This window comes from Chrysoperla carnea, chromosome 3 (genome assembly GCF_905475395.1).
Source record: "Chrysoperla carnea chromosome 3, inChrCarn1.1, whole genome shotgun sequence".
Taxonomy (NCBI): Eukaryota; Metazoa; Arthropoda; class Insecta; order Neuroptera; family Chrysopidae; genus Chrysoperla; species Chrysoperla carnea.
In genome coordinates, this window is record NC_058339.1 from 5,315,084 (window position 1) to 5,326,594 (window position 11,511).

General features: G+C 30.3%; 2 protein-coding genes across 5 annotated transcripts; one reads left to right on the plus strand and one right to left on the minus strand.

The window, feature by feature from the left end:
- Positions 1–906: 906 nt before the first annotated feature.
- On the minus strand, positions 907–4,282 carry LOC123295335 (dolichyl-diphosphooligosaccharide--protein glycosyltransferase 48 kDa subunit). Of its 3 annotated transcripts, none has more exons than XM_044876646.1 (7): positions 4,102–4,282; positions 3,612–3,850; positions 3,279–3,533; positions 2,945–3,073; positions 2,268–2,432; positions 1,889–2,119; positions 907–1,195 (listed from the first exon to the last, which is right to left on the minus strand). In XM_044876646.1, exons 1-7 carry the CDS (start codon positions 4,235–4,237, stop codon positions 1,037–1,039), a joined length of 1,314 nt encoding a protein of 437 aa, XP_044732581.1. In that variant the 5' UTR covers positions 4,238–4,282; the 3' UTR covers positions 907–1,036. The 3 variants fall into 3 exon arrangements, with proteins under 3 accessions (XP_044732581.1, XP_044732580.1, XP_044732579.1); XM_044876645.1 differs by having other exon boundaries at positions 2,268–2,425; positions 2,935–3,073; XM_044876644.1 differs by having other exon boundaries at positions 2,939–3,073; positions 4,102–4,281.
- A 1,495-nt stretch (positions 4,283–5,777) lies between these two features.
- Positions 5,778–8,684, plus strand: LOC123295336 (probable nuclear transport factor 2). Of its 2 annotated transcripts, XM_044876648.1 has the most exons (5): positions 5,778–6,027; positions 6,098–6,169; positions 7,191–7,289; positions 7,361–7,489; positions 8,375–8,504. In XM_044876648.1, exons 1-4 carry the CDS (start codon positions 5,920–5,922, stop codon positions 7,472–7,474), a joined length of 393 nt encoding a protein of 130 aa, XP_044732583.1. In that variant the 5' UTR covers positions 5,778–5,919; the 3' UTR covers positions 7,475–7,489; positions 8,375–8,504. The 2 variants fall into 2 exon arrangements, with proteins under 2 accessions (XP_044732583.1, XP_044732582.1); XM_044876647.1 differs by lacking the exon at positions 7,361–7,489 and having other exon boundaries at positions 5,779–6,027; positions 8,375–8,684.
- Positions 8,685–11,511: the final 2,827 nt, after the last annotated feature.

An 11,511-nucleotide genomic window follows, 5' to 3' on the forward strand; every position in this document is an offset into this window, starting at 1 on the left:
TTTTGAGCGCTCTAATGGCGCGATTAGGATTTCTTTAGAAACAAATTTCGATAATTTTGTTAAAAATCGATGAGGTATAAATAAGTACGAATTATTTTTAGTTTTTCAGGTACGGAATCCTAATCTCGCACTTGAAACGTATCTAAGAACACTCTCTATTAAATCACCTTTTTCCTTAGAGCCTTCTCCAAACTGAACCGATTTTTGAGGATCATCGCACTTGAAACATAGAAGCGCATTCCCCCATTAAGTTGCCTTTAAACGAAACAAAAAAAATCCAAATCGGTTCATCCGTTTAGGTGCTACGATGCCACAGACAGACAGACACACATAGCAGTTAAGTTTATATAACACCAGTTTTTTTGGTTCGGGGGTTAAAAATAGAAAATTAAAAAAATTACTATGGTAACTTGTTATTAGTTACCATTTTGACAGTAATTCGGAGTGTTACATGAATTCATTACGATACAATCGCTGCCAGCAGGCTAGAGAGCGTTCCAGCCTCTCTATATTTCAGTGCATAGAGGCTTAAAAGCATAGAAAACGCAAATTAGTTAATTATTGACCGCTTAAAGAGACCGAATTATTGTATAAACACGTGCATGTCTGTGTATGTCAAAAAGGTAATATAAGACAGACGAAGACAGCTATACGTGTACTTTTTTTAGGTCTCTCTCTGGATGACCACATTACGGTTCTATGTTATTACTTATTATGGATAACACAGCCCGGCTACGGTCATGCCTCTTCTCATAACCTCTGTTGTATATTTTCCATGGGAAATTACTATTTATCATAGAAAGGAAAAGGCAATTAAGTTTACACTTACAAATTTTCATTTTTTTTTACTAAATTAATAATCAACAAAAATTAAAACATGTACAAAAAATTATTTTTAATTATATGCACAGATGAAAATTGTGTATGTTTATTACGATTTATTTGTGATACTTTTATTACAAGAATTTGTGACTATTTACAAAAAAGAAAAAAAAAAGAAATGTATTGTAAAATTTGATTTGATTTAAAACTTGTTTTAATCACTCTTTCCTTTTGGTACATCTTCTTTGTAGTTGAGGAAAACAAAAGAGAATACAAACATACCGAACATCATTGAAAATGAACTTACATAATAAGGATATGCGCTTGGAATGAATCGTTCATATTGTGTATGTTCTAATGGACGAACGGACACCTAAAATAGAAAACATTCAATTTATTTATTTCAATTTTACAAATAGAATAAAAAAAGCCCATAACTCTATGCATTCATGTAGCTAGAGATTTTTCCTAGCTGATCAAAAGTGTCCAAAATATTCTCAGTGTAAATAGTGGAAAAATAATCCCTTTGAAATATAAAACTTTCGACTTATAATTTTCTGGATAGTTTGAAAATGAATTTCTGAACATAAGACTTTTTTTTATTTTAAACTAGGGAAATTTATAAAATTTGAAAAACGAAACACCTCCTCTCTCCCTTCATCAAGATTTTCTTGAAACATAGCTAAGAACAAATCGTATTTCAAGCGAAAAATAAAACCGTATTCAAATTGGTTCACCCGTTTAAGAAACAGTTTTTTGCAAAACAAAAACAAAAGAAGCATAATTAAAAAACAAAAAGTGGTTGTAGCGCGAAAAAAATGAAACTAGTTGAAGTCGAATTCGATGGAAAAACACGTGTTTATCGGGGTCCGTTCGGGGCTCAAAGTGGTTAATAGCATCTTGAAAAAAAAAACGGGAATTTACAAACTGGACAGGGTTTATTAAAATACTTTAATGCCTTATTTTTTGCTGTAAAAAATTGGTTTTTTCACATCATTCCGATTTCATTCCGGTTTTTCCAAAGTATTTTTTCTTAAAAACTATGAAATCGATATTTATGAATTACCTGCGTAGTGTTATACAAATGTGTATATCCAATACGATCGTAGTCAACTTTAAATTGATAAACACCATAAACATCAGGAATCTTAAATCGTGCTTCATAAATACCACCAGAAAGATGTTTTAATGTGGTCCGTACAAATGGATCAATACGTACGAATTCTAATTGAATATCGTTTGCATCATATGGCTTCCATACACCATCAATTAATTTATCCACTTTAATTTGATATATCTGTCAGAATTAACAAATTTCCATTAATCCACAATTTCCAAATTTTATATTCAGCGAAATATTTTGGTTTTTACAGAGGGTGTACGGATGATCCGAGACACCTGGTATATGTAAGAACCAATGTGTGTTAATTAAAAAGTATACTTACGACATCCTCGGTGATTGTGTATGCATTTGGTGGCGTAGTTTCACCTACTTTATGATGTTTAACCGATGACACTCTCAAAACACCATGCTCTTTAAATACCCATTGGCTAATTGCTACAGCAACTTCTTCATTTCCAGATTTTGGATAAACTGTTTTTGCTGGATCCTAAAACATAATACCAAAAAAACCATTAACGACACTCATTCTAAAGAATTTTTGATCGCAAATTTAGGGTAATCGTTCCTTTCCGTAATAAATGAGATCTATCTGGTACGGATATTTAAGGACCTAGAATAATGGAATCGATTCTTCTTGTAGTACAGTAAGAAAAATGATGGGACTCTTGACAGAACACTATCGATTGAACTATCACCTTCATAACATGGGAATCTTTGATGCTCCCACTTGTACGGACTATATGGAGGAGAACGAATCCTCTAGAAACCTGCAGAGCGTCTGGTTTAGTTCTGATTTGGGTTCGAATCTTTGAACCCATCAATCTTGGTAAAATCCCGGACTTTTTGCATGGTGTCTGGTCTCGAGAGACTCTTGTAGCTTCATCTGCTTAAAACAGCATTTCTTACCTGGAAACATTTTTCAGAAGGACATAGGGAACCCTTTGTTCTAGGTGCGATTTTTATTATTACTGATACAATAAAATAATGACTTACTTGAACATTTTGAACTGACGAAGTAAAATATTCATCTGAAAAGAAATCCAATGATCCGCTGAAAACAACACGAGCATTATTTCTGGCTTGTAAAGCAGCAATTAATACGACATTCTTTCCAACAGCATGAGGATACTGAAAAAAACAAAACAAGAGAAATTTACAAAATTAAAAAATTCCATAGCTAAAAACACTCCATTAAATTTTCTTTCCAATAAACAAAATCAAAATCGGTTCATCCGTTTAGGAGCTACGACGCCACAGACGGACACACATAACGGTCAAACTAAAAGAACTCTTCTAAAAACTGTAAAGAAATAAGAAATTTTTATGAAAATACCTCTTTTAAGGGAACATTTGGTATGTAACTATATGCAGTACTATCAGCTGTTAATAATGGAAGAACTAATGGATTCTCTGGATCAGCTAGAATTCCAGTTCCTTGATATAATAATGGTGGTAAATTTTTCTTTGAACCAACGATCACTGGAGCATTTATTAGATTTTCTGGAGATGCTACAATTGTTGTATGAAGTCCTTCATCAGACACATCAAAATGATGGTGATCAATGACATACGCTCCTTCTTCATCAAGCTAAAAACATTCCAAGAAATTCGCATTAGAATATTGGTGAAAATCAATAGTATGAATGAAGCCAGTCTCTTTTTTTACCTCGAACCCACATTCTGATGCAATTTCTCTTAGAACATCACCGGCATTCACATTTGCAGCAACCAATAAGTTACCACCTTCATCTATGAATTCGGTAATTGTTTCAACACTCAAAGCACCACCAAACTCTTCCACAGAAGGTGCAAATATTATTAAATTGTCATACAAATATTCTCCATACTTGGTTAGCACAAGTGATTGATCATCAGCGGATTTAAATGTTAACGTGAATCCTCGATCTGAAATTATTTGTACATACAATTTTAATCTATTCCAATAAGGGTTTGCTGGCAGGTTCTTTCATCTTAAGGATTTTATTCCTGAGATATGTTTAGATGGTTGATTTGCTTAGTGTAGAGCTAGGGGTTATCAAAATTATCCACCTTCAAACACATGCCCAAAAGTTAATCTTTAAGGATAAAAAGTTTGTCTGTAAAACCTTTCTCGAGCAGTTTATTTGGTTATTAAAATGCCGGTACATAAAATTTACCTTGTAATGACTTAAAAAATATCGAATGTGTTTCTCTTATTACTAAATTATCTAATAACACTAGAGTATTGCCACCAGCATTCACTGAAAACGCGAAACAGCTTAAAAATATTAAACTTAACATAAATTTCAACATTTTGAATGTCTTAAATACACGTCACCATTAATAATAAACGATTGCTAGATGTATGAAGAATAGATAACCTAGATGTTGTCGGCGACGTGTATTTAAAGGATGTATAGCAATTGACTCTTTAAAAGCACATTAGCACACATCAACACAGATAAAGTGTACAAGAGCGGTGCATAGTCTCAATTTCTGACGGTAGAGGTAAAATTAAATTAGAATTTTACTTTTGCAGGCAACTAATGCAACTATTATCATTTAATTAAAATTGAATCGTTCTGGGTATTCTGGAAAATCGTCGAATTTTCTGTAGTGTTCTGAATACTCTAGATTCTAGAATCTTATAGAGGATTTCTGAATATTCTTGAACATTCTAGAATACCTTAAAATTTTATTGCATTTGGCATGGAGGTTAGAGAGAAGGAGAACGATCGCTACGTGCTAAAGCATTAGCCCGGCTGTCTCTGAAAATTTGTAGAATTTATGGTTCATTTTTCAGCCACAAGCTGCGCTGTCGTCGGTAATTAGTATCTGCGAAGTTAGCTGTTTATGAGTACAAGTAGATGAAGTTAGTACCATTCAAATTAATAAAGTAGTATAGATAAATTTATAAAGTAGAATAGATAATTTATAATTTGTTCATTAGTAAATAATTATAATAATTAATAATAATTTCGCAATTGCTTTTTTTTTTTCTTTGAATGATATTATATACACGATTATTAAACGTTGATAGATCATTTGAAATTAGCGCACAACAGCCCGCTTTTAATGAGACAAATTAGCGATCCCAGCGCCTCACTTATTTTGTCCATATTTTGGGGACAATATTTTCTATAGCGATCGTTTTCCTTCTTTATAACCTCCATGTAATAACCAACTTTATAACCAACAATTATATATAAAATTTTAAACTAGCTGTACGAGCCCACTTTAATGGTCAAGTTTAGAAAGAGGGAAAGAATCCTGCTCGTACGTGAAACGTAGCAGCCGTCTTTTGACTACCCAGTCTATTTTTGTGAATCAGGTATCAGGTATGGTATCAGATGGCGTAATTTATCATTCACTGTAAGATTATTTATTACGAAATCTTATATTTCTTCGTTAACTTGGTTTGTTTATAAAAAAAATTCACTGAATCTTATTAAAACAAATGAGTGTTTAAAATACGGATTTAATCCTTAAGGATTTGTAAGCTACTCTCGGCGAGGGTTTTTCTAGATAAACCAAATTGAACAAGAGTATACCATGTGAATGTTGGAATTACTCCACGAGCATTAAAGAGCAGGCCAATTATTAACTTTAAATTTTTGAGGATCAATCTGAAAAATATATGCCCGATTATGTCTGTTAAAAAAAATACTACTTTATTGTTTCAGCAGATTACTTCTGTTACAAACTTTCTTGTAGAAAACAAACATATGTGTAAAAATGTGTATATTGGTATCGGTAATGTTAAAAAGTTAGAAAAGTCGCAAAACTTCTAGGGAATTATTTGACTTATTTGTCAAAAAATGAATTAAGTAATTTTGAATGAATTGCATCTAACTTCAATATGAAGAAGGTTGTCGGATGACCTATCCATTGGCCACTGATATCTTCAAAGAATTATTAATATATTTACCACGTTTTGGTGCCTATAATAAATTTTTATATTTTAAATTAGTTTGATAAGTAGTAAATAAATAAAAATGGCTTTAAATCCAGCATATGAAGCCATTGGTAAAGGTTTTGTACAGCAATATTACGCTATGTTTGACGATCCAATGCAAAGGCAAAACTTGGTGAATATGTACAATGTAAGTAAAAAAAATAAAACATTTAAATTTAAAATAGTAATTATGTTAATTAGTATGTTCTTATGCACAGACGGAAAGTTCGTTTATGACATTCGAAGGAATGCAATTACAAGGCTCTATAAAAATTATGGAAAAATTAAATGTAAGTATCTCTTCAGAAAGTGCGGTAAATTTTGTAACCGACATTTTCAAAATACGGTAATTGACAGATCGATGTACAAAAAAGTCGTCAATCGAATTTTATGTTTTAATATTCCAATTGATTATTTTTTTAAGTATTGTCCGTGAGAGATATGCTCTTAAGTGTAGTTTACGTCAAGATCCGGGTATTTCGAGAACATTCGATTTCTCAGAAAGTAATATTTCTTTGCGATAATATTTAATTAATACAATACAAATTGTAAATCGATATTCCTGTAAAAAACGAAAATGTGAGAATGTCTTCATTTTAAATGCGATACACTCCAAATAAAATAATATTGGCACCGTGTGTGAGTTTTATTGGAGGCGTTTCCATGGTAACGATACACTACTTTAATTATAGAATTGTATGGATGCATATATAATTGTATGGATTGTATTTATGATTTACATTGAAAATTTAATATTATTGTCTCACAAATTTAAATAAATAATTATGATAATTTACATTTGAAAAATAATATTTGTTCAATTTGATTTCTTATTTTCACAATTTTTAATGCATTAAGTTTAATTAATTCGTGTTTTTCAATAATTTTAATTTGACATTTCTGTAACATTAACATGTAAAGAACTGCAAATTAGTCATAACAGCCTCCTTTAACGCCAAAATTTTTCACTGGAAGCGCTTGCATCGATTTTATTGTCCCTACCATGACTACGCACACAACGAATAACGCATTACAAACATTTTTCGCAAAATAAAAAATATGTAAAACATTACCAACAATTACAGTAAATTTAAATATACAATTATCTTAATATACAATTTTATTTCGAGTATCGTGGTATTTATTTTAATAACTATGTCTCAAATCGAATTCAACAAAAATTCATCCTTTAGCTATAATTCTGTAGCAAAAAATTACATCCGCTCTTTTATTTGAACGTAACTTTTTGTGCATCTACTGGCTTTAAACATTTGATAATAATTGAACTAATATAATATTTATTGAATGTAGGCATTAACGTTTCAAAAAATTAATAGAATTATAACAGCAATTGATTCTCAACCAATGTTCGATGGAGGTGTTTTAATTAATGTACTTGGTAGATTACAGGTAAAGTAATTAATTAAGTAATTAAATATTTTTATATTTATTTATAAGTAAAACTTGTATTTATTAAATAGACGGATGAAGATTTACCCCATGCTTATATACAAACGTTTATATTAAAACCGTTAGAGGGTAGTTTTTTTGTTCAACACGATATTTTCCGTTTGGTTCTTCACGATACAGTTTAAATACAATGTTATTATGTAAGCAATCAGTTTGAATTGTGTGTGGATTGATTTATCATTAAAATTACTAATTTTGGCATTTAGAAAGTCTACACCCTTGAAGTTACCGCCTTCTTATAAAATTTAATCATTTTCTAATGTTTTAATTTAAAAAGTTTTTTATTAATATGCATGCCAAGATTAAAATTAAAATAAATTCCAAAACTACCAATTTTATTACAATGTATGATTAATAATAATAAAACATAAGAGGGGTATCGCAAATGGAACCTTAGCTTCTAAACCAAAGGGTTCTATATACCCTTCTTGAGAACAACTTGTCACCCGACGCCGGGACATGTTGTTTACCCGACCTCCAGGTAAGCAGATGAAGCTATTAGGATTGTGTCCAGGCTAGACACCACTCAGAAAGGATCCTGCTTCTCCGCCGGGATTTCTCCCAGTAGGGCGATCATTTTTTTCCTTGAATAACACTTTGAAGTCTACAATTTGAGATATAATCCACTCATCTTAGTCAAAAAAGGAGATCATAAAAATTTATTCCAATATCACACACATTTCTCCCTTGTATAACTATTCATAGGATCACTTTGGGCCAATGACAACGTTTGATTAAAATGTCGAGAGCTATAACATTTCACAATTTCAGCCAAATCTACTACTGACGTTGGGGGTTTTTTTGCAATTTATGATATAAAATGATGGATATTTTCTGTCAAAAACATTCGCATTGCTTTTCGCGAATGCGAATATTCGAAACATCACTAGTGAATACTATCATTCCTGACGGTTTTCATCAATATATCAGAGATTCTAGAAATTTTTCGTTTGCTTCTTGATCCATATTTAATGAAAGTAATAAAGTATTATTGAATTAAAATAATGATTATTTTGTTTGTTTAGTGTGATGAAGATCCACCACATGCCTATACTCAAGTATTTGTTTTAAAACCACTTGGAAATTCATTCTTCCTTCAACACGATATCTTCCGTCTCGGCATTCACGATACTGCGTAAACACACACAATACAACACATTTATAACATATGATTTGGTGGATTCGATTGTGTGGGTGATTTCACAAGAACATTACCTGCCTCTATTAATTCTAATAACTGTTATTTAAAAATTCGATACAGACGTAAATATGATACCTCAATTTGTATAATCAAAATACAACATATTGCATAATAAAAAAAATATAAGGTCTGTTTAATAAAAAAAAAAAAAAACAAATTTGTTAGAATTGCTTTTTTGATTATTAATAATATTTTATAAAAATTTAAAAAATAAAAAAACTAAAATTGTGTACAGATGATAAAATAATTGTTATTTATTATTAAAAAAAAGAATTTGTATTTTAGATTCTATTTGTTCTAAAGTACACTTTACAGCAGTTACACACACATCATCAAATTAAAGCTAACGGATTTTTTGTTTTTGTTTTGTGAAAATTAATTTTTAATTATGATTATCAATAGTGTCGTTTTAAGGATTTTCATCAAATATAAAAAGAATCAATCATATATATTTGTTTTTCATATTTGCTTTAAATATTTTCTTACACAGATTTGCTTGTAATAGCATATTCACTTTGTACGCCAAAATGAAATAAACAATTTTTGAAAAAAAAAAAAAAAAATTATTTTGAATTTTAATCCTTTTTTTACAATCCCCACCACCAAAACCTTATAGTGTAGCTGTTTATTTAAAGTCCGAGTCGAGTATCTAATTTTTTTGAGAACAATCTGATTAAGATGTGACACGGCTTATTTTCACTCTCACGACCCTAATGTTTCAACATCTTTTTAACACTTCCTGTGAAAGTACCAGAAGGCGAAAGATTCTTTACGAAATTGAAATTAATTAAAAACTACTTGCGATTAACCATGACCCAAGAAAGATACAAACAATTTGGCCATAATAAGTATCGAGTCGAAAGTGGATTTCAAAACAGACGAAGGTATTAAAAAGTTTGTCAACGAAAAATAGAATTTGATGTTTAAAAATGGCACCAATTGTTTTTTTAAATTACGAATTTTTTATTCGTAAGACGATACATAAAAGACGGCTCGGGGATCGTCGACTGATTTGTGCACCTTGACGCTGAATATGGTTAAGATGGTCCTGTATGATCCAATAATGAAAAAATGGGAAATTTTGGAAGCTATAAAAAAATTGTTCCTTTTATCTAAAATCAAATTCGGGTAAATTTGTAGAATTGTTAAACTTATACTTACGACATGTGTAATATCTTCTCGATGTGTCTGCGCCGTCAGTTTAATACAGTTTCATAGTGCTTTACGGTACTTAATAGTATGCGGAACAGCATACTTTTTGTTAAATGATTAATACATACTTGAAACTTTTTAAGTGACTTCTTTTGGCGGGTCTACTAAACTTGTTCTACAACTTTTTTCGAAAAAGCTGCGTTTTCAAATTAATATAATAGAACTAAATATCTATAGGGCAAAAATTATTGTAACTTTGAAATTTTCAACAGTTTTTTATTAGGGTGTATCACTTCGTAAAAAAAGTCGACCTCTCAGGGCCGTAGACTCACCAAAAGGAAGCCACTCACGAAGTTTCAAGTTTATTATTGATCATTTAACAGAAGGGTTGCTGTCTCACGGCCTATATAGTTTAAATGTTAATGTTAATACTAAATTGAAAATTTGTTAAGGATGGTGGGATTTTAAAAAAAACTTTAAAAATAATAATAATTCACCAGAAAATCAATTGTGAATTAAAAAAAAAAGCCAATATTGATTCTTTTGTTGAATTATGGCATTTTTATTATTCAAATAAAAAAAAAATGAAAATGTATAATTAGAATTAATAAATAAATGATAAAAAAATAAAATCAATAATAATATAAAACTGCAAACTTCACACTCACACAATAAAAAAAATGGGGATTGGGGAAAAAAAGGAAAGGGAGCGTAATATTATGTTGTAGTTAAATAGCTCAGTAGTGGACTGTTTTTATAATATTGGGGACCAGCCGAAGAAGGTTATTTATAAAATGAAAATTGACCTTTTGCAAGCGAGTCAATTTTGTATACGCCACTACTGATCTAAAATAAATGAGCAAAATTAGATCTAATATTATTAGGCAGGTACAAAACAAATTTCTACAAATATGTAGGATATTTTTAATTCAAAATTTGACAACGAAATGCTTTGTTTTTGTTCTTTTTAGATTAAATTAGAAATCAGTGCGCTGACTCTTGAATCGTAATTACAAATTTATTTACTTACATTGTGTGTTTTGTAAATCATATCTAATTAGCCTTTTTCCCGGGAAGATTAAAAATAAATCATCTAGATGGCAGGATATATTTGTACCCCCTCCTCTAGTGTTGCCATCTAGCGGATCCTTTTTTAACCTTCAGAGAAAAAAGGACTGGAATTATTAATTATTGTTTGTCCGGATTTAGTGATAATATGATAATGTTTATAATTTGTCTTATGTAGTTAGTTAAAATTTTTTTTTAGTATTATTTAAAAAATAGAATGCTTTAATTAGCCTTTTTCCTGGGAAGATTAAAAAAAGATCCGCTAGATGGCAACACTAGGGGGGGGGGGTACAAATATATCCTGCCATCTAGAGGATTTATTTTTAATCTTCCCAGGAAAAAGGCTAATACAGCATCAATTGGGCCAAGTCATCGATAGGGCCATAATATCGCTAGTCTTAATTATTTTTATTTCGACTGTTCCAAGAAAGAGTGTCCCGGGAAACTATTTTTCGTAACACTTTAGACTGATAGTTTGACTGATTGATTAACTAAAAGAATTATTTATTACAATTAAATTACGTAAAAGTTTGTTTCCAAGATATTTTATTACTTTTTAAATCAATTGAAATATATAAAATTTGTATCTCGTAATTGAGTATTTAATTTAATTTTCTTTTTTTTGCAACAAACAAAATGTTCAATAATTATTATTGCTCTCTTCATATAATATAAACTTAAAAAAAAAATATCGTTCCAAAATGAAACTCTTTAATTCGGTTATGAAAATAAAAATAATTC